Source organism: Pocillopora damicornis, chromosome 11 (genome assembly GCF_964200805.1).
Source record: "Pocillopora damicornis chromosome 11, jaPocDami1.2, whole genome shotgun sequence".
NCBI classification, from domain to species: domain Eukaryota; kingdom Metazoa; phylum Cnidaria; class Anthozoa; order Scleractinia; family Pocilloporidae; genus Pocillopora; species Pocillopora damicornis.
This window is the reverse complement of record NC_142680.1, coordinates 15,770,135-15,790,728: the sequence shown is the minus strand read 5'-3', so window position 1 is coordinate 15,790,728 and position 20,594 is coordinate 15,770,135. Positions and strand designations below refer to the sequence as shown.

The window sequence follows — 20,594 nt, the reverse complement described above, 5'->3', positions numbered from 1 at the left end:
AACCTCTGCCCCAAAGAAAAATTGCTCATCATCCGCCGACCCGAATTATCATCACTCAACAAACGTAATGAACTCTTGTCCACGTGCCGCCACATAAACGAAGCGTTCATGCGTGACAATTGAACTAGGCATCGAAATTAACCGACCTTTTCCGAACGAATTAACGTAAAAATACAAATAAATCATTATTTAGAAAAAATCACTTTTGGTAATCTCTGACTGGTTTTGAAGCGAACAGTTTATATGCTTGTAATATTTGAAAAAAAGGCAAAACTGAAAAGTAGCTTCAGCAGTAAAGGGCGACATACAGGATACTGAAAACGTCCATCGAAAAAATCGTAAACATGGCTTGTGACTTGTGCAAAGCTTCATAAAAGAGGGAGTTCGGAAGGTTAAAAGAAGGCAGGAATTTAGGAAACAACCTGTATGCGCACTTCACAATTAATAGCCTTGTCTCACTTCTGTTAACAGTACATAATTGTACGGATAGTGCTTTACTTACATTGTACATCTAATATGACAATTATCGAGGTATCGTTTCCAAGTTGATTATGGGCGACACATAGGTATCCTCCGCTGTCTTTTCTGTTCACATCTGTTATCGTCAGAAGCGAGTTGTTTGCTGAAAAATTTATCCTGTTGCTTCTTTTCACAGTATTTTTAGCTTTATACCATGAAAACTGTGGCTCTGGATTTCCAGTTGCATTACAAGCTAAGGTCACATTATTTCTTTCTGTTTCCGTAACATTCTGCGGATGTTTTGTTATCTCAGGGCGATCTGAAATGTACAAACAAACCATCTTAACGAGGCTATGCACATGTTCAAATTCTTGAACATTTTTGCGTATATCTTGAACAGGTGTTCAGTACAGTTTTTACAAAATGATGGTGATATAATGTAGTTATCAAACGTGTTTTACATGGAGCAATTTCTTTCTCTAGTGGTTATTACTAATAGCTGTCATTTAAGATGTGCTCACTTCGGAAGTATTTACATTTTTAACCCTTTAACTCCCAGATCAAATTTGTAATTCTCCATACTGGCAACCATAAAAATTCTTATAATGTTAGTTCAGAGAATTTAGTACTGGATCAAATAATTATACCCTTATTACTTGTCTGCTTAATATTGCGTTTACACTGTAAGGAGAAATTCTCTCTTGGTCACTCATGGGAGTTAAAAGGGTTAAAGTATATTCCCGACCACCTTGTTACGGCCATTCAAGGGAGAGTTTGTTCTCCGATTAAATTATTTCCTACGTCCTTTTTGTAATTCTTTTTCGAGGACTCGAAAAAAGAAGATTTTAAAATATCCATTTCTCTGTAGACGTTACCTAAAGTTATTTTCTGTAAGTGAGGCTTCGCATGTGATAATGTTCTGTTCTGTTTGTAAACGATATCTTTAAAAAACACAATGAACTCACATTTCACATTCAATTCAGCAGCTTTTGATGTATCGTTTCCAAGTTTGTTGCTCGCCACACATCTGTATTTTCCACTGTCCTTTCTGCTGACATTCGTTATCGTCAAAACTTTATTGTCAACTGACAAACTGATCCTCGACTTGTTAGTAATAGGAGATTCATCTTTAAACCATGATGTTCTCGGTGATGGATTTGCAGTAGCATTGCAAGAAAAGTTCACGTTTTTTCCTTCCTTTACAGCCACACTTTCAGGATGGGTAGTAATCCCAGGTTTATCTGCAATTTTTTAAACCATCTGGTTAGCAAAGGGTAAATGAATAATCGACAAAAAGTCTAAAAAAAAATGCATACATGACTGAACATTCGTGTTCTGTTATAAGAAAATCGTATGAGGAAAGGTGTTTTGAAGAGCCTATGAGCGAATGCTATTAAAAGGCCATATTAATTACACGATAATTATGACAAAAGTTGACTATACCGGAAACAAAAAATTCGAATTAGAGAAAAAAAAGCGTGAAAGCTGCTGCCAGTAGACGCTGAGTATCAAAACGCTACTCATACCCTGGTAAGAGAAGGTAAAGTATTCTTACCAGTACAGAAGTTAGATGAGAACTTACATTGGATGTCAAGAGTAGTAACGTTTGAGGTATCATTTCCAAGGCTGTTGTTCGCCACACATCGGTAGTGGCCGCTGTCTGTTCTCTTCACATTTGATATGATCAACAGCCTGCCAGGTATTGAAAAACTGATCCTGGAATTGTTGCTTATAGAAGATCCATCTTTGGTCCACAATATTATCGGTGTTGGGTTTCCAGTGGCATTACAAAATAAAGTCAAATTACTTCCCTCTTCTTTTGTGACATTCGCTTGAGGATGAGAGACGATCTCAGCTCGAACTGCAATTTCAGAAAAAATTTACTTCGCAAAGGACTAACACGAAAGCATAAATATAACATAATAACAAATTTCGTTATGCGACCGCTTGGCTCGCGGTTTGCTTTTTCAGCGTATCTTTGCTCCACAGTCAGACAACTGACTGATCATTCCTCAATATTTCGGTGAAAGGACATAACGTGATGCTACAAAAAGAAGCTCTTTATGAAGAAAGCCTGCATAACGTCAGATAATAACATGCTTAACCTTACAATAGTTGTACTGCGTACAAGAAACGGTTCCAATTTAGAATATATGTTACCACATCGCTTACTAACAAACAACTATATACACTAACGTACGATAGCAACTAGCATTTTCAAAATACAGAAACTAGTCACTTCCCATCGAGGCAATTATCTCATCGTAAAACATAAACTAGACCAAGAGTAAGCATGTCAGTAATTAGCTTGAAAATCATCGGAATTCTTTCGGTCAAAATGAGTATTTTGAATGAAATGCGAGGATAAAATGTATAATTCTCGAAGTATATGTTGGTAATCTAAACTAAGCTTACCTAGGTAAGAAATTAAAAGCAATGAATTCGATCAAATTTACTGTATTTAAGCGGGTTAGCAGATTTAATCGAGATAATCACACGAGTAAAATGAAACATTCGAATTACAATATCAAAACATTTTGCTTAAGTTTATGGACTGAAACAGTGAATCTCAACAAATTCAGGTTAACAAGATCCTTTTCTCGCACTACAGAGAATTCAATCCGCTTACATTGTGAATATCCGGAGATTTAAACTGATACAATCGATGCGCAGCCAGGGCCTATACCTCGTATGTGGAAGTCAACGAGGTTGATTTCCACTCCCAAATCTGTTAAAATTCTGTCTTCGAATAATGGAAAATGCCTTTTATCTCCTTGAGTAGATGAATAAAACGCTAACAGTAACAGGACGAAGAATCAGCGAAAAAGACGCCCTCTGAAGGTAAAAATTCAGGCACGAAGATCGTCCATACTAAAAAAGCATAGGTTGATCCAAAGAAAGAAGAAAGAACTGCGAATGAAAAAATAATTACTGCTTAAGCTGCAAAAGCAATTACAATGAGGTATCCATATGACACGTATTCTGATTGGCTGAAACAGCGTGCTTAATCAGAGTAGATTTTCTGTCGAACTTGAGGGAACCAAGTAAATATTCGACATTTCATGATGGATTTCTGGCACATCCAAAGGCTTACTAGTGCTTATTCATGTACAATGGCTAATTTAAATTACTTACACTGAACATTAATCGTGGAAGCGTTAGAAGTATCCGTTCCAACTGAGTTATTCGCTCGACATGTGTAATTGCCACTATCTTTTCTTTTCACATTCCTTATAGTCAACTGTTCGTGGCCTGGAGACAAAATGATCCTGGAGTCGTTACTTATAGGATATTCATTCTTGTACCATGATATTGTCAGAGCTGGATTTCCAGTAGCGTTACAATATAAAGTCACGTTTTGACCTTCTCTTGTTCTGATATTGTGAGGATGCGTCGCGATCTCAGGTTTATCTGTGAATAAATACAGTATTTGTGAAAGCTTGATTACAAAAAAAAATTATTATAAATATCAATTTCGAGTTATAGCCATTTTTTTTCTAAATGTATCAAACAGTACACAACTTGTTCGCTGTTTAATTTATTGCTTATAATTAATTTATATATAAGTGTTGCGATAGGGGAAAGAACAGAGAGACTATACTCTCATCCCTACAAGCCTGTTTCGTGATTGCTCACTCATCAGAGGATTTTATTGTTAGGAATATTCGTACCATCGTTTATAAACTTTACAAATTTGCATAATAGGAAAGTGATTTTATTTTAGCCCTCTGTGACATACTTTCATTTACTTGAGCTCAGTTTACTTAAATATGTTTTGCTGGTGTGAATGGATATTAACTAGACTATGCTCTGTGGAATTAAACAATTCAGCGAGACAGATGACTCATCTGAATAAAGAGAAACGTTTCCGTGCGTAATCCGGGGCTTACAATTCGATTATCGTTCGGTCTCCATTTAAGATAGCGAAAACTGAAGTGTAACGAGCGTAAGAATACAAATAAATCATTACTTAGGAAAAATCCCTTTTGGTAATCTCTGACTTGTTTTGAAGCGAACAGTATATATGCTTATAATATTTCAAAAAAATGGCAAAGCTGAAACGTAGCTTCAGCAGCAAAGGAGGACATGCAGGATACTGAAAATCTCCATAGAAAAAATGTAAACATGGGTCGTGACTTGCAACGCTTATAAAACAGACAGTTCGAAAAGTTCAAAAAGGGCACGAACTTATGAAATAACCTGAAAGCGCACTTCGCTGTAAGCCTTGTCTCGCGTCTGTTAGCAGTACATAATTGTATTAATAGTGTTTTACTTACATTGCACATCTAATATGACAATTATCGAGGTATCGTTTCCAAGTTGATTATGGGCGACACACAGGTATCCTCCGCTGTCTTCTCTGTTCACATCTGTTATCGTCAGGTGCGAGTTTTCTGCTGACACATTAATCCTGTTGTTTCTTTTCACAGTATTTTCAACTTTATACCATGAAAACTGGGGCTCTGGATTTCCGGTAGCATTACAAGTTAAGGTCACATTATTTCTTTCTGTTACCGTAACATTCTGCGGATGTTTTGTTATCTCAGGGCGATCTGAAATGCACAAAGAAACTCTCTTAGCAAGGCTATGCGTAGAAATTGTTTTCACGATTATGTTACTATACAACAAGTTGTGGTCAAATTCTTGAACAAAAATTTTTGCGTATATCTTGAACAAGTGTTCAGAACAGTTTTTAGCAAGATGATCGAGGTATAATGAAGTTATCAAACGTGTTTTACATGGATAAATCTCTTTATTTGGTAGATATTTCTAATAGCTGTCATGTAAGATGTGCTCACTTCCAAATTTTTTAACCCTCTAACTCCCAGATCAAATTTGTAATTCCCCTCAATGCCAACCGTGAAATTCTTATAATGTTAGTTAAGAGAATTTAGTATTTTATCAAATAGTTATTCCCTGATCGCTATTTTTCTTTATTTTTCTTCAACAGCCTGTTATGTTTTGAAAACCTGATTCTGGAATTGTTGTTTGTGGGAGATCCATCTTTGGTCCATAATATTATCGGTCCTGAGTTTCCAGTGGCATTACAAAATAAAGTCAAATTACTTCCCTCTTCTTTTGTGACATTCACATGAGGATGAGAGACGATCTCAGCTCGAACTGCAATTTGGATAAAATTTTACTTTGAAAGGACTATCACGAAAGCATAAAAATGACATGTCAACAAATTACGTTATGTGACCAATTGGCTCGCGGTTTGCTTTTTCAGCGTAACTTTGCTTCACAGTCAGACAACTGACTGATCATTGCTCAATCTTTCGTTTCAAGGAAATAAAGTGGTGCTAGAAAAGGAAGCTCTTTATGGAGAAAGGCTGCATAACGTCAGATAGTAACATGCTCAACTAAACATAAGTTGTACTGGGTACAAGAAACGGTTGCAATTTATAATGTATGTTGTGATATCATTTACAAACAACCCAGCCACTAAAAGCCAAATTTTAAAAAAAATTTACGTCCGATGGCAACTAACATTTTCAAAGTACAGTAACCAATCACTTCCCATTGAGACAAAATCTCTTCGTAAAACATGAAACAGACTAAGAGTAAGTATATCAGTAGTTAGTTAGAAAACCATCGGAATTCTTTCGGGTCAAAATGAGTATTTTAAATGAAAAGCGAGTGTAAAATTTGTAATTATCGAAGCACATCTAGGGAAAATAAACTAAGCTTACCTTGGTAAGAAATTAAAAGCAATGAATTCGATCCATCTTTTACGTATTTAAGCGGGTTAGCAGATTTAATCGAGGCAATTACACAAGAAAAATTAAACATTTGAATTAAATTACAATATCGAAATATCTTGCTTAAGGTAATGGACTGAAACAGTGAATCTCAACAAATTTAGCTTAACAAGGTCCTTAACTCACACTCGAGAGAATTCAATCTTTTTGCATTGTGAATATCCAGATATTTAAACTGATGAAATCATTGCGCGGCCAGGGCCTATACCTCGTATATGGAAGTCAACGAGGTTGATTTCCGCTTCCAAATCTTTTAAAATTCTGTCTTCGAATAATGAAAAATGTCTTTTACCTTCTTGAGTAGATGAATAAAACACTAACAGTGATAGGACGAAGAACCAGTGAAAAAGAAGCCCTCTGAAGGTAAAAACTCCGGCGAGAAGATCCTCCATACTAAGAAAGCATAGTTTGATCCAAAAGGAAGATGAAAGAACGGCCGATAAAAAAATAACTATTGCTAGAGCTGCAAAAGCAATTATAATGAGTTATCTATATGACGCGCATTCTGATTGGCTGAAACAGCGTGCTAAAATAAATTGTTCGGCCGGGCTTGAGGGAGCCAAGTAAATTATTGACATTTCATGATGGATTTATGGTACATCAAAAGGACTGCTAGTGCTTATTCATGTACAATGGCTAATTTAAGTCACTTACACTGAACATTAATCGTGGAAGCGTTAGAAGTATCCGTTCCAACTCTGTTTTTTGCTTGACATGTGTAATCGCCACTGTCTATTCTGTTCACATTCCTTATTGTCAACTGTTCATGGCTTGGTGACAAAATGGTACTGAAGCTGTCATTTATAGGATATCCATTCTTGTACCATGATATTGTTGGAACTGGACTTCCAGTAGCGTTACAATATAAAGTCACGTTTTGACCTTCTCTCGTTGTGATATTTTGAGGATGCGTCACGATCTCAGGTTTATCTGTGGATAAATACAGTATTATCATTAAAAAAAATGATTTAAAAAAAATAATACAAGTTTTCATGTTCATGTAATAGTAATCTCTTTCCAAACGTATTTAACAGTTCTCACCTTGTCCGTTGTTTCATTTACTAAGCATGATAATTAAAATATATATACATACGTGTTATTCTGACCAAAACAAGAGAAAACGAATTTGGAGGGCTGGCTAATAGTTAATAAATTCGTTAGATATTGCATTTTGGTGCAGGAATTGTATAATGCCTATATTACATTTTCTATAAATTCGTATGGTAATCTCACAATACACAGCACCAAAAAATAACATACAGTGTACTACGTTTAGGGTTTGGAAGATGACAGTAACTCATGAGCAGTTTTCAAGGACGATCTCGTTGTAAATGTGGTACGGGAGAAAACGTTCTCTTCAGTTAAAGTGGTACAATTGTATTCTTACCTTATGGTTTCAAATTTGATAGCGACTCAAACCAATGACTGATTAATAAACGTTACTGAAGGAAATATTCTCCACCAATTGGCTAGTTTAACTGGTTATCATTTACCTTTGATTATGATCATTGTCGTATCCTGCATGCTGCCTAAAATATTCGTGACTTTACAGGTGTAATTTCCCCCATCCTTTAGGGAAGCTGCAGTGATTGACAACTGTATTTGACTCTCATTGAAAGATGGAATTGTCACTCTTGAATCATTAATCTGCACTGAAGTATTTCGAACAATCACAGTTCCTTCTTTTATCCATTGCACTTCAGACACTGGTGGCGACGCTTCATACCGACATATCAGCCAGATATTACTGCCTTTGGCCAAATATTGCTCCTGATCGCCATCAATTGTAACCTCGGGTTCAACTGAAAAGTAAATAGCGTCGGTGTTAGAGCTAATAAATAATTCGAACGTGTTGCATGCAATTATCACTTTGTAGCTTTCTTGATGTCGACCTACATTTAACTTTTAACAAACAGACGATCACCAGTCGACGCCCCATGAATTTCACAACAGGCAAGTACTGGACAAGATAACGAACAAAATGAAATAGATCAGATAAAATTTTAAATGAAATAAGTAAGAGAAGAATATTTGAGAAAAGGCTACAGCAATACCCATTTCGGCATCAAGAACGTGCATCCAAAGGTAAATTGTGCTTCTGGTTAAAATAGACGACCATTTCATCCAATTTTCGTCAACGGAAGAGCAGTGAAATGACCACTTAATAATTAAGGTTCCAGGATGTCAATGTAACCGATAAAGATTATAAATACAGTTATAACAAGTGAGACCTGAAAATAAAAGAGTGTACGACACTTACAAAGAACATTCACTTTCGAATTTGAGGTATCATTTCCAACTCTATTTCTTGCCACACATCGGTATTCACCGCTGTCCGTTCTGCTTGTATTCGTTATTGTCAATAACCTATTGTCTTGTGAAAAGTTGATCCTAGAATTGCTGTTTATGGGAAATCCATCTTTGACCCAGGATATTGATGGTTCTGGATTTCCGGTGGCGTTACAAGACAGGGTTATATTTTCTCCTTCGATTAGACTTTTCCCTTCTGGACGGATGGTGATTAAGGGCAGCTCTGCGTGAAAAAGCAGCAAGAGTTGTTAAATTTGATATTCAACTTCCCCTCTTAACATAAGTGACAGAGTGAACTGGTGCTACATTTTGCGACGTTTGTATTTTCAACAGAGGCTAAATGTCCTTTTCTTAAAACAGAGTACGTTAGTAGTTTTAACTTGTAAAAGTTTTAGAACAAACACTTTATCCCGCATAAGAGAGCTCCTGGTTTTCTAAGACAAAAATGAAGCAGGTTGAGTTTGATAAGCCTTTCTTAAAAAAGTGATTTTGGTGCTCCACGTGAACGATAAGGTCTTCGCCTGCAATTGAGTATTTTTGTAATTAGACGGAGTAGTTCCATCCCGAAGATCTATGATCAGCTAAAGATTTTGCATGAATTTTTCCTGATTGCATTGATTCTGTTGTAACGTCACATGGGCTACAGTTCACGCACTTACAGGGCTCCCCTCTCGAACTGGTCCTCATTCCCCCTCTCTTCTCCATAATGAAACAAAAGCCCGCTTCTCCAATAAGCAACTCATGCAAATGGTGAGGGAGCTAAGTAGCCCTTCTATGCCTCGTTGGAGCGCTTAGAAAGAGACAAACGCAGTTGTTAAGTGCTTAGTAGCATTCAGTACCTTGGCTTATGATTGACGTCATCTGAGATGAGTTACCCACAGCATTAATAGCAAGGCAGGTGTAGTTTCCAGCATCGTGAGAGGTACTTTGATTTGTAAGCAACTGTATTTGACTTTCATTGTAATAAGAAACAGTAAGGCGGGACTCGTTGACCAGCAGAGTAGAATTTCTAGCAATCACATCTCCATCTTTTATCCACTGCACTTCAGACACGGATGGCACAGCATCGTACTTGCATAGGAGTTTCTTCACTTTACCAACAATTGAAAACTGTTGTGGACCACCAATCACTGTGACTCCAGGTATATCTACATTTGCAAAACGAAGCATAAATTTCATATATAACTAATAAATATCTTATATTTTTAAGAATCATTAATTCAGTTCCGCACCGTTTTGGCACTGATAATGAAATAAGAATCTTTCCGCCTATTAAGGCCCATTAGGCAACTTTCCCTACGTCTTTCAAACCAGTGTCAATTAAGGAGCATAATTATCTATAGCTTAGTCATCTCGACCCTATAGTTGGTTGTAAACTTTTAAAGGTAAGCTTTTTAAGGTAAACTTTTAAAGGTAAACTTGTAAACTTTTAAGGCCAAATGAGACTTTTGCTTGGAAAGCAAGATGAACCATCTCAGTTTCACAAAAAAAACTTCAGGTTTTATTTATTAAAAATGCTCATTACTTACAATGCACTTCCAAGGTAGTGTCACTGGACGTAACATTTCCAGGACTATTTTCCGCGACACATCGGTACACTGCACTGTCTGTTCTGCTCACATTCTTGATAGTGAGTTGCTTTCCTTCGTAAGACAACTTAATTCTGGAACTGTTATTAGTGTCCAAGGAAAATCCATTTGTGGTCCATGATATTGTCGGTATTGGATTTCCAGTGGCGTTGCAAAATAAAATCATTTTGTCTCCTTCGGTTCTCTGAATCATTCGTGGAAGAGGGCTGATCTCGGGTTTATCTACAGTCGTTAAAATAAGACAAGGAAAATCATCAACAGATCATATTATAGAAAAGAAAGTACCATTTTCAGTTGCCTCGAAAAGAGGTAGATCTGTCCCTTAGAAGTCGAAGCAGCCCAATTGGGGAACAAAATTGAAACGGTGGAGACTGCGAGTCATAGATTGATCTAAAATATGTTCAGTTCAAAGCACGAGCAGATGACGTTATGATACCTTAAGCTTAAGTAATAAAATAAAGATTGTAACTAGTACATGGACATAACGCACCTATCAAATGAACAAGTTGTTCATTGATTAAACATATTGCAGTGCCAATCAATCACATTTTGATTGGGATTCTAACCCTTATACTCCTAAGAGACACTAGCATCTAATTTATCCTTTAAATAGCACCCCTGAATCGAACATTAAGGTCATGATATGAAAAGAAATAAGCACCAACTAACGAAGCTTTTGATTGTTATACAGATTCTCCTTGTAAGCAGTTTAGGAAATGTATAAAGAACAGTATGGAAAATATGAATACTGATACAAGGGTGTAGAGGGTTAATTGAGTGGATAAAATGTAAAATGCGCCAAAGACTGAAGGTTTCCCTAAGGCTCTCAAATGTGATAATGTTTAAGAGCGTGTCTACGAGAGCACCGTGCAGTCGTACTACATGCCATCTCACCGGTTTCAGTGAAACTTTGCCAGTTTAAAGGGTCTACCCCAAAAATCAAAAAGACAAACTGGTTTCTGTTCTGGTTTTTTCCAGGGGAAGATAGACCACCCCCCCTCCCCCCCCCCCCCCCGTTTTTCTTAGTTTTCACCAAGGAAATCGCTTCAAAATAAGTAAAATGTATGAAGCTCTCACTGCGATACTATTTAACCAATTACTCTGAGAGTTTGCACACATATTATTACATCCTTAGTTGATGTCCGCCGCAAGTATCAGTCAATTTGATTGCCGGCTTTTCAATCAACAGAGGCAAATATACGACTGTGGTTTTAGACTTTTCGATTCACCCAAATATTTAACAACTTTGAGGTCATCTCCCGTTGACTGAAAGCTACAAAGCTAATCTTAATTACCCTTTATAACCCATTATTTCATCTCTGAAAATCATCGAAAAAATATTTGGGCACTATCGTATTTTTGTCTTGGATGCCTTTTAAAATCTGCGACTGTGACAAGTTTCTCTCAACTACACCTGTCACGCAATTCTTGCTCTAGGCGGTTACTTGACCGAATAAACCTACATTTTTTTATATAAGATGATTGATCAAGAAAGGTGAAAAATGTGAAAACTTTCGAGATTTTTTGTAGGAATGGGAAATTTTACGTTTAGAGAGATGCATGTAGGCGACAAATCGAAGAGAAAATCGTAGCGTTTCTTTCTTCAGTTGTTTATTACTTTGGAGATTTGCTAAAATCGGCAGATATGGCTTTTGTACGGCACTAAACATTCATTAGTCTATAATTTGACCGTTTATCATCATCATCGCTCATCTTAGGAGATTTTAAAGTCACATGCTGCGTGTTGGTTGATATTACTACAAGTTCCAGTGTGCTACATCTTCGGCTTTACAGACGAGAAATTCTGCGCTCTCGCTTGAGGGCAAATATCAATAGTTCTATCAGACTAAAACCTGTGCTTCTATCCCGAAAATAAAATTAAAATAGGGTTGTCGTTGTCACTTACCGCCATCGAACATTTCCATGCAGACCTCTGCTAAGCTAACATCTGTTGCGTGACCCGAAGACTCTCCGTAGGAATTATTCAAGCGCGTTGTTCATGCTGTCTGCTAGATAACAATTTCAGAATAATCTGCAGATTTCTATGATTATTTGCCTACATCGATCGTAAAATATCTGCATATTTTTTTCAAGCATTCTATAACTACACAGAAATCTACATCTTTCTAGATCGAGTGTTGCCGGCGTTTAATTGTGTGACTTGTAAAATTTATTAAGAATGAGCCAGCAGTAATTTGACCAGTAGGCTTCCTGCAAATCTCCCTTGATGAAATCCCAAGACATAATCATTTTTTCGAGAGTAAAGACAATAAATATGAAAGAAAAGGAATGAAATCGTGGCCTTCGTAATCTCCAAATAGGCCAATACGCGTTAGAATAAGCTTCCTCTCGGACAAAACGCATGTTTGGGATACATCGAACTCTCTAAAATGTTTTTTTTTTAAGCTGTATACCCACGAATTTTGAGCTATGAGCTCTTGCCGTCCCTGGCCAGCGCGAGAAAAATTTGATTCTACAGTTAGTTGCAAATTAACAAGACAACTGCACCATCTTGACTCTATAAATTCGAGTGTTAGGTTGAATGGAGGGCTTTTTAGACACTCGATTTCTTATATGCATCACTATGAAGACGTAATACAACTGATACACCTACACTACATAGGATTAACAATGTAAGTGTAAACTCTTTAAGAGTTTCAGAGACGTTTCAGAGGTGTCTATCTTCGGCTGTCACAGAAAATTGACCCCCACTTAAATTTACTGGGGAAAACGAACTTACCAACTCCTTGGTGAAAAAAATTGGAATTCATTTGACCGATACGCCGGTGGTTTCAATTTTGCTTTTTCCTCGGGCTGCTATAAAGCAGTTCATTAATTGAGCAATGAATAGAATGTTTTGAAATACCGTTCGGAATTTGCCTTTTTTTTCCTGCATGCAAATCAAGGGTGAACAAAGTTTTTAAAACATTTGACAAGAATTTCATGGGGTCTAACTCGATTATTTTCGTCGGCCAGCGCTGCGTGAATTAACAAATATCAGGGGGTGTCAAAGACGCGCCAAGCTAAGCGACATTCGCCCTCCAGTAAAATAATTTTCCAAAGAATAAATGTGGAGAGCGTGAGGAAACGCACATTTTTTTCATTATTGTGATCAAAGCCCAATGATGTACCTAAATTGGTACTTAAGGTATCAAACCGTTGATTATGACAGGGTGAGCTTAATTTTTCTTCCGAGGTCGACGTTACTTCATTAAAAGGGTTTTTGACGGAACAAACTATTGAGCATCACTGCACGAACTGAGAAAGTAAAAACTTGTATTTATCTTCCACGCGTTTCGTCTGACAATAGTAGACTTTATCAAGGATTTTTCAAGTAGGGTAAATAAGCTTGCTCATATAAAAATAGTAAATAATTTGTCTCTTTACTATCGAAGCCAGTTGATAGAATTCGCCAGGTGTGCCTTCGGTGTTATACATGCGTGACATTTTCCGGACGTTACACGCTCGAGTACGTGATCCGTTTGAGGGTCACAGATTCAGTGTAAATATTTGACCCCTCGACATCACGCAATGTCTCTACTTTACAGAGGTCTTAGCACGTTTCATCACATGGATTTTCCATCTGCGGCTAGAAGGCTAAAAGCGAATTTCTCAGGCGTAATTGCCTTTGATTTCTCAATTGATGTTGTCGCAAACACAGTTTTTGTGAGTCACGAGGACCTAGTTTCATGTTCTAATGGAAATAAATAGCAAATAAAAATACATTCTCTTGAAAAATAAAGTTATAAATAACGGGGGTTCTCGGAAACAAATAGTGATAGAAAAGGATTTCAGTTCTGATCAATATTGACTTTTCATAGCCTACTTCCGAATCTGAGGGAACGCGTTGAGGGAATAAAAAAACATAAATGTGTGATAATGAAAGGAAGAGAATAAAAATACAAATAAAGAAAAAGGAGAAAACATAGGAACCTGTGTTGCAGCGTGCAGATATCTTTTGAGCCAGATCTACACACCTAAGCCCGACACCACCCAGAGAAACTCGAAAGAGTGCTATATATCTCCTGTTTCAGTTTCCTTATTGTAAACTTACGATGATGATGATAGACAATCAAATTACAAGCTAATTAATATTTTGTTCTGTACAAAAGCCCTATTTCCTGATTTTAGCAAATCTCCAAAGTAATAAACGACTGAAGAAAGAAACGCTACGATTTTCTCTTCGATTTTTCGCCTACATGCATCTCTCTAAACGTGAAATTTTTCATTCCTACAAAAAATCTCGAAAGTTTTTCACATTTTTCACCTTTCTTGATCAATCATCTTGTATAAAGAGCTAAAAAATGTAGGTTTATTTAGTCAAGTAACCGCCTAGAGCAAGAATTGCGTGACAAGTGTAGTGGACAGAAACTTGTCACAGTCACAGATTTTAAAAGGCATCCAAGACAAAAATACGGTAGTGCCCGAAGATTTTTTTGGTGATTTTTAGAGATGAAATAATGGGTTATAAAGGGTAGTTCAGATTAGTGTTGTAGCTTTCTGGCAACGGAATTTCGTTAAGGGAAATTTGCAGGAAGCCTACTGGTCAAATTACTGCTGGCTCATTCTTAATAAATTTTACAAGTCACACGGTTAAACGCCGGCTACACTCGATCTAGAAAGATGTAGATTTCTGTTTAGTAATAGAATGCTTGAAAAAAATATGCAGATATTTTACGATCGAAGTAGGCAAATAATCATAGACATCTGCAGATTATTCTGAAATTGTTATCTAGCAGACAGCATGAACAACGGGCTTGAATAATTGCTATAGAGTCTTCAGGTCACGCAACAGATGTTAGCTTAGCAGAGTTCTGCTTGGAAATGTTCGATGGCGGTAAGCGACGACGACAAACCTATTTTAATTTTATTTTCAGGATAGAAGCACAGTTTTTAGTCGGATAGAACTATCGATATTTGCCCTCAAGCGAGAGCGCAGAATTTCTCCTCTGTAAAAGCGGAAGATGTAGCTCACTGGAACTTGTAAGTAATATCAACCAACACGCAGCATGTGACTTTAAAATCTCCTAAAATGATGAATTAATGATGATAAACGATCAAATTATAGACTAATGTGCCGTACGAAAGCCATATCTGCTGATTTTAGCAAATCTCCAAAGTAATGAACAACTGAAGAAAGAAACGCTATGATTTTCTCTTCGATTTTTTGCCTACATGCATCTCTCTAAACGTGAAATTTTTCATTCCTACAAAAAATCTCGAAAGTTTTTCACATTTTTCACCTTTCTTGATCAATCTTCTTGTATAAAGAGCTAAAAAATGTAGGTTTATTTAGTCAAGTGACCGCCAAGAGCAAGAATTGCGTGACAGCTGTAGTTGAGAGAAACTTGTCACAGTCGCAGAATTTAAAAGGCATCTAAGACAAAAATACGGTAGTGCCCAAAGATATTTGTGATGATTTTCATAGATGAAATAATGGGTTATAAAGGGTAATTAAGATTAGTCTTGTAGCTTTCTGTCAACGGGAGATATTTGACCTCAAAGTTGTCAAATATTTGGATTGAATCAAAAAGTCTAAAAACGCAGTCGTGTATTTGCCTCTGTTGATTGACAAGCCGTCATTAACTAAGGATGTAATAATATATGTGCAAAGTCTCAGAGTAATTGGTTAAATACCATCACAGTGAGAGCTTCAAACATTTTACCTATTTTGAAGCGATTTCCTCGGTGAAAACCAAGAAAAACGGGGGGATGGTCTATCTCCCCTTGGAAAAAACCAAAACAGTTTGTCTTTTTTAGTTTCGGGGTAGACCCTTTAAACTGGAAAAGTTTCACTGAAATCGGTGAGATGCATGTAACACAACTGCCCGGTGCTCTCGTGGACACGCTCTTAAGAGGTTCTCATGCTAGTGTGAGATGTTCAATCAACGTGAGTCCTAGTTCCTCAAGGAATTCTACATAGTCATCTGTCACAGGCAATGGAATGAGCGAACAATTTTGAAACAAATTCCTTTTTTCCAATTTTCAAGCAATAAAATTGAAAGTCGTACCGAAATAAATGATGAGGAATCTGTTGGTTTAAGAAGTGCACGTGAATATAAAATGGAATGAGAGACTTGAGCTTTGGTTAGTACGTTGGACTTCATGACTTTGGAAACTCATTAGTCCAAATAATTGTTTTTGGCCATAAATGGTTTACAGTCTCCCCGTGATTTAATTAGTAAATGTTACTTACAAGGCATTTACCACTTTATCTTCAAAAATTTCCATGCATTCTTAAAATCTGAAAGAAATTTCTCATCCATGCAAAGTGATAAAATAATTGTCTCCCTTATGACAAATTGTACTTACATAATACATCAAGTGTAGCCACTCGGGAAGAAACATTTCCGAGCATATTGGTCGCCATACATTGGTACTCCCCGCTATCCATTCTGATAATACTTGTTATCGTCATTTTCTGTCTGCCTTTTGAAAAAGCAATCCTAGGATTGTAAGTTGTATTTATGTGAGAACCGTAAAAGATCCATGATATATTCGGTTCTGGATTTCCTGTAGCGTTACAAGACCAAGTGATATTTTCTCCCTCCACTTTTGTGGCATTCAAGGGATGAAGGACGATCTCCGGTTGATCTGCAAATAACCAACAATATCTCGACTGATTTTTTTGGTGCAGAAAAGGACATCATCTATGAAGTACAATGATCTGTGTGTGTGCTTCTTTATCTAGAGTTCTCCTGGAGCCTCTTTTTACCCTAACACCACTTTTAGTTGTTTACTATGCTTGTTTACCGAAATTTCATTAATTGTTGTTTGTTAAAACATAACCAAACTATGCCGTTTCCTAGTTACTTGGAAGCATTTAAAAAAGACTCGCTATGTAACTACCCCATCAATGCTTCGTAAATTTATAATTTGACGATACCTAAAAAATAAAGAAAAAATGGTAAACTAGGGTCGTAAATCACACATATCAAAATCGAGCAAATAATTTACCCAATTATTTAAATGCGACATTATTACTCTTACAAACACCACACGGTAACCTAGAGCCGCCAGTCCAGGTATGGCTCAATGTTCAACTTAAAAGTTAGAACTATCATTTATTATTTAATTGTCTAAGTGACAAAGTTTATGGCTCCTGATATGATTTTCTTAGTGTGCTGTTGTAATCTTGTTTTCATAGGTACTTTGTACTTACACAGTACTGAAATCTCCACCGTAGTTGAAGTTGAAACCATATTTGGTTGAGATGATACTTTTAACGTGAAGCTTCCCATCTCCGATCTTTTCACTCCGAGGAGAGTGATTGATGTGTAACTATTGGTAATGGTCGCGTGTAAGCGACCTCGGTACGAGTTTGCCATAAAGAATGCGCCGAGAAATTTGTTCACCACTACATTACCACCTATTTGAAAGTTCGTTGAAAGATATGATTCACTTTCGCCAAATGTATAGCCCCATTCAAGGGTAATGTTGTCACCTTCCACAACAACAAATGGGTTTTCAGGTTTTTTAGTGAAGTTCGTTGCACCTGATGATACAAACAATGAAAATTTACCTTATTATAAATATAACTTAACGTTGAACTAATACACACACCTCACTGTACAACTTCACGTTATGACATAGCTAGCAAATTTAGGAACCCATATTCAAAAGCGCGAGCGTTCTTCATAGTCTTGCTGTGCACGCTATTGACGTACAATTGTTGTTTTTAGTGTGAGAATCAGTTTTTGAACTGATTTACTTTCAATAACGCTTGTGTTTGTTGAAATACAATTTAGTTTCGATTTATTGCACGCTGTCTTTCTCAAAAGTTTTCCGGATTGTGAGAAGACAACTTCCAAAGTACTGCGTTATGTTATAAAACAATTGGTTCATACATCAGTTGTGCGTTTATGGGATATGAAGCACTTGAGAAGTTTCTCATGTGCTCTCCAAACTTTCCGCGTTCCATATGTCAATGAACGCACGCTGAGAAAGGAACCAATTGTTAATTCTTAGGACTAAAGGAAAAGTAACATCAGAATAAAGTTGCTTAAATACTGTGAAAATCTTAAAACAGTGTTTCATTTCATGGGAATATTTCGACCTATTACCTCATTTTGACGTCACCTGTAATCAAACACGGAACAGACGCAAGTGAACATGGAATTTATTTGTCGATAACACGATAAACTGAGTCACGCACGCGTTTTGATTGGCTCCTACTAGTAGTCTACCGGAAGACAGACGCAGAGATAATGTCACCTTTAAAAAGATCATTCAGCATGCTTAGCAGTTTATAGAATTTGCGGTAAGAAAAATACCACTAATGTGATTTAAGTATATCGTCGAGTTTCCGTCAGGACGTGTTAGCAAGTGCTATTCTGGCATCATACCTTAGAGAAGAATGGGTTTCCTTCTCTCACACTTATTTCCCTTCATTATGGGAGCGTTTTAGGTCACTGTGTGAAAATACAGTGCAGCCTTAGGACAAGAAACTCAACTATTTTCAGAATATGTTTTGTACTTGACGTTTCATCTTCTTTCCTCGTCCCGCAGTCTCAGTCACGATAGGCAAAAATGAATCGCTTTTGTATACAATAAATTTATTTTTATGAAGGAAAATTGAACGGATTTAAAGAGCTGTTTGTCACCAAAAACGCCATTATAATTTGTAGCAGACAGGAAGCGACTGATTTAATCCACGTGACTATCACGAGCAAACACGGAGGTCTCGAATGACGCTTTTGTAGCACAACATCTCAGATTCGTAACAGTACGCGACGAACTGGAAAAAATGGCCTCTTTCTGGTTTTGATACATCTTATGAAGCCTGGACTTACACTAGCAATGTTTTATTCCGTGGAAACCACTTTCACCTTTGCGCTGGTTTTCCATGTTTTCTATGTACCACATAAGGCACGTAAATGCATTTCTCGTTGCTTTGTTTATATCTGTTCCACAGTTCATACGGTTCTCGTGATAGTCAATAGCCTCCGCTTTCTCAGTCGAGCCTCGCATCACGAAAGCACGAAAGACGGTTTGAAACGGCAGGGTTCCTTACAGTCGTTGTTGACATGTTCACTTCAATTCCGACACGTTCGTTGACGACCATAATAAACTTTCAGATTTTCAGATACGTATCCGAGCTGAATCAAACTCTCATGATCAAAAATAAACAATACATTTTATCCAAACAGCGCAAATTTTAAGCTTCTTCTCGGCAGTTTCTACTTCGTCAGGTCATGATTCCGCTTTTGTTAATAAATACAAGCATAAAATGGCTTCTAACAATGAGATGCTTGTAAACCTTACCTTCGACAGAAAATATGAAAAGAGCACTCAGAAAGATTGTAAGTGAACCTGCCTCCATTACACAGGATGTCTTTTGTTGTCTTTCACATCGATCAGGCTGCTTTAAAGCGAATATATGCCGCCTTGTTCAACATAAAGAAGCGACTAGTCGATAGAACGAACTTCCGCGCTATGCCGACACTGCTCTGTAACAAGATGATCATTGCAAGGTATCGATTACGTGTCTTAAATAATTATTGACTAATGGGTCACGCATTTCCGTCGAGCTCGGAGTTTCGTTATTTTAGATTTTTCAATCGAAAACTGTCATAAACCCTCATCTTGATCACTATAAAGAAGGACTCCTGATACATTTGGAATTCCGTACGAGATGTACACTGTTAGGTCTTCGAATGCATTTTTCTGATGGAAAACCTTATCGATTTCCGCATAGTAACTTCTCAAACATTCATTCCTGTCAGAGTTTGAACTGTCAATTATTTTGTTTACCAACGTAATTCCGCGGAAACTATAATTAATGCTATTTCTTTACATCTTCGATAATTTATCCACACGCTTCAGAAGGTAAACGCTATTCTGCTCACTTGCAGCCGAAAAAAGGAGCAAAAGAAGGACTCATTATTAGTATTTCGATTAGCGACTTCGTCTACGGTGTATATTGTTTAAAAGCGCAAGAGGATTGGTTTTAATTCACGATGACAGTCAGATGAAAATGAACACTTTCCACCTCAGTCTACTACTTCCTTGTTCATTTTCCCATAACTATTTAAGCCTAATATCGTAATGCGAGCCAAGTTTAAGTTTCTTATCTAACTGTTTAAAAGGATAATACGCTTCTCTCGTGCACAAATTGGACGTGGAAATATAATCCGCATTTTGCTCTTGTTAAAACTATGGTAATAACAAGCTCATTATGATTGAATGCAAAATTCAAAGATGACAACTTTTCTAGAACACAAATCAGAAACGGGAATATAATCCTCACGTTGCTCCTTTAAAAAACGACAGGAACAAACTCATTATGTTTGAAAGCAAACTTCAAGTATGACAGTTTTGCTGATGGCTCTTATTGATAGCGGGTTGCTTTTCAATCACTTGAAAGGACTACACCGAGCCTTAAAAATTTTAAAAAGTTGTCTGTCTGACTGAAAATGGGTAAAATTATATTTATGTGAAAAAAACGTACAAGAAAATTCAAAATAACAATCTC

At 36.9% G+C, this 20,594-nt stretch overlaps 1 protein-coding gene across 1 annotated transcript in view; it reads right to left on the bottom strand.

Moving 5' to 3' along the window:
- The window catches only part of LOC113683254 (receptor-type tyrosine-protein phosphatase S-like), a 41,546-nt gene extending 21,964 nt beyond the window's left edge, over positions 1-19,582 (bottom strand). The window contains exons 1-10 of the mRNA XM_089187360.1: positions 19,385-19,582; positions 17,283-17,615; positions 16,433-16,714; positions 10,061-10,342; positions 9,371-9,679; positions 8,482-8,754; positions 7,715-8,023; positions 6,876-7,151; positions 4,737-5,012; positions 3,595-3,870 (exon numbers count right to left, since the gene is read on the bottom strand). Coding sequence (XP_089043486.1) covers positions 3,595-3,870; positions 4,737-5,012; positions 6,876-7,151; positions 7,715-8,023; positions 8,482-8,754; positions 9,371-9,679; positions 10,061-10,342; positions 16,433-16,714; positions 17,283-17,615; positions 19,385-19,442 — 2,674 coding nt within the window. The 5' untranslated portion in view covers positions 19,443-19,582. The remainder of the gene's footprint in view (positions 1-3,594; positions 3,871-4,736; positions 5,013-6,875; positions 7,152-7,714; positions 8,024-8,481; positions 8,755-9,370; positions 9,680-10,060; positions 10,343-16,432; positions 16,715-17,282; positions 17,616-19,384) is intronic.
- Between the last annotated feature and the right edge of the window lie 1,012 nt (positions 19,583-20,594).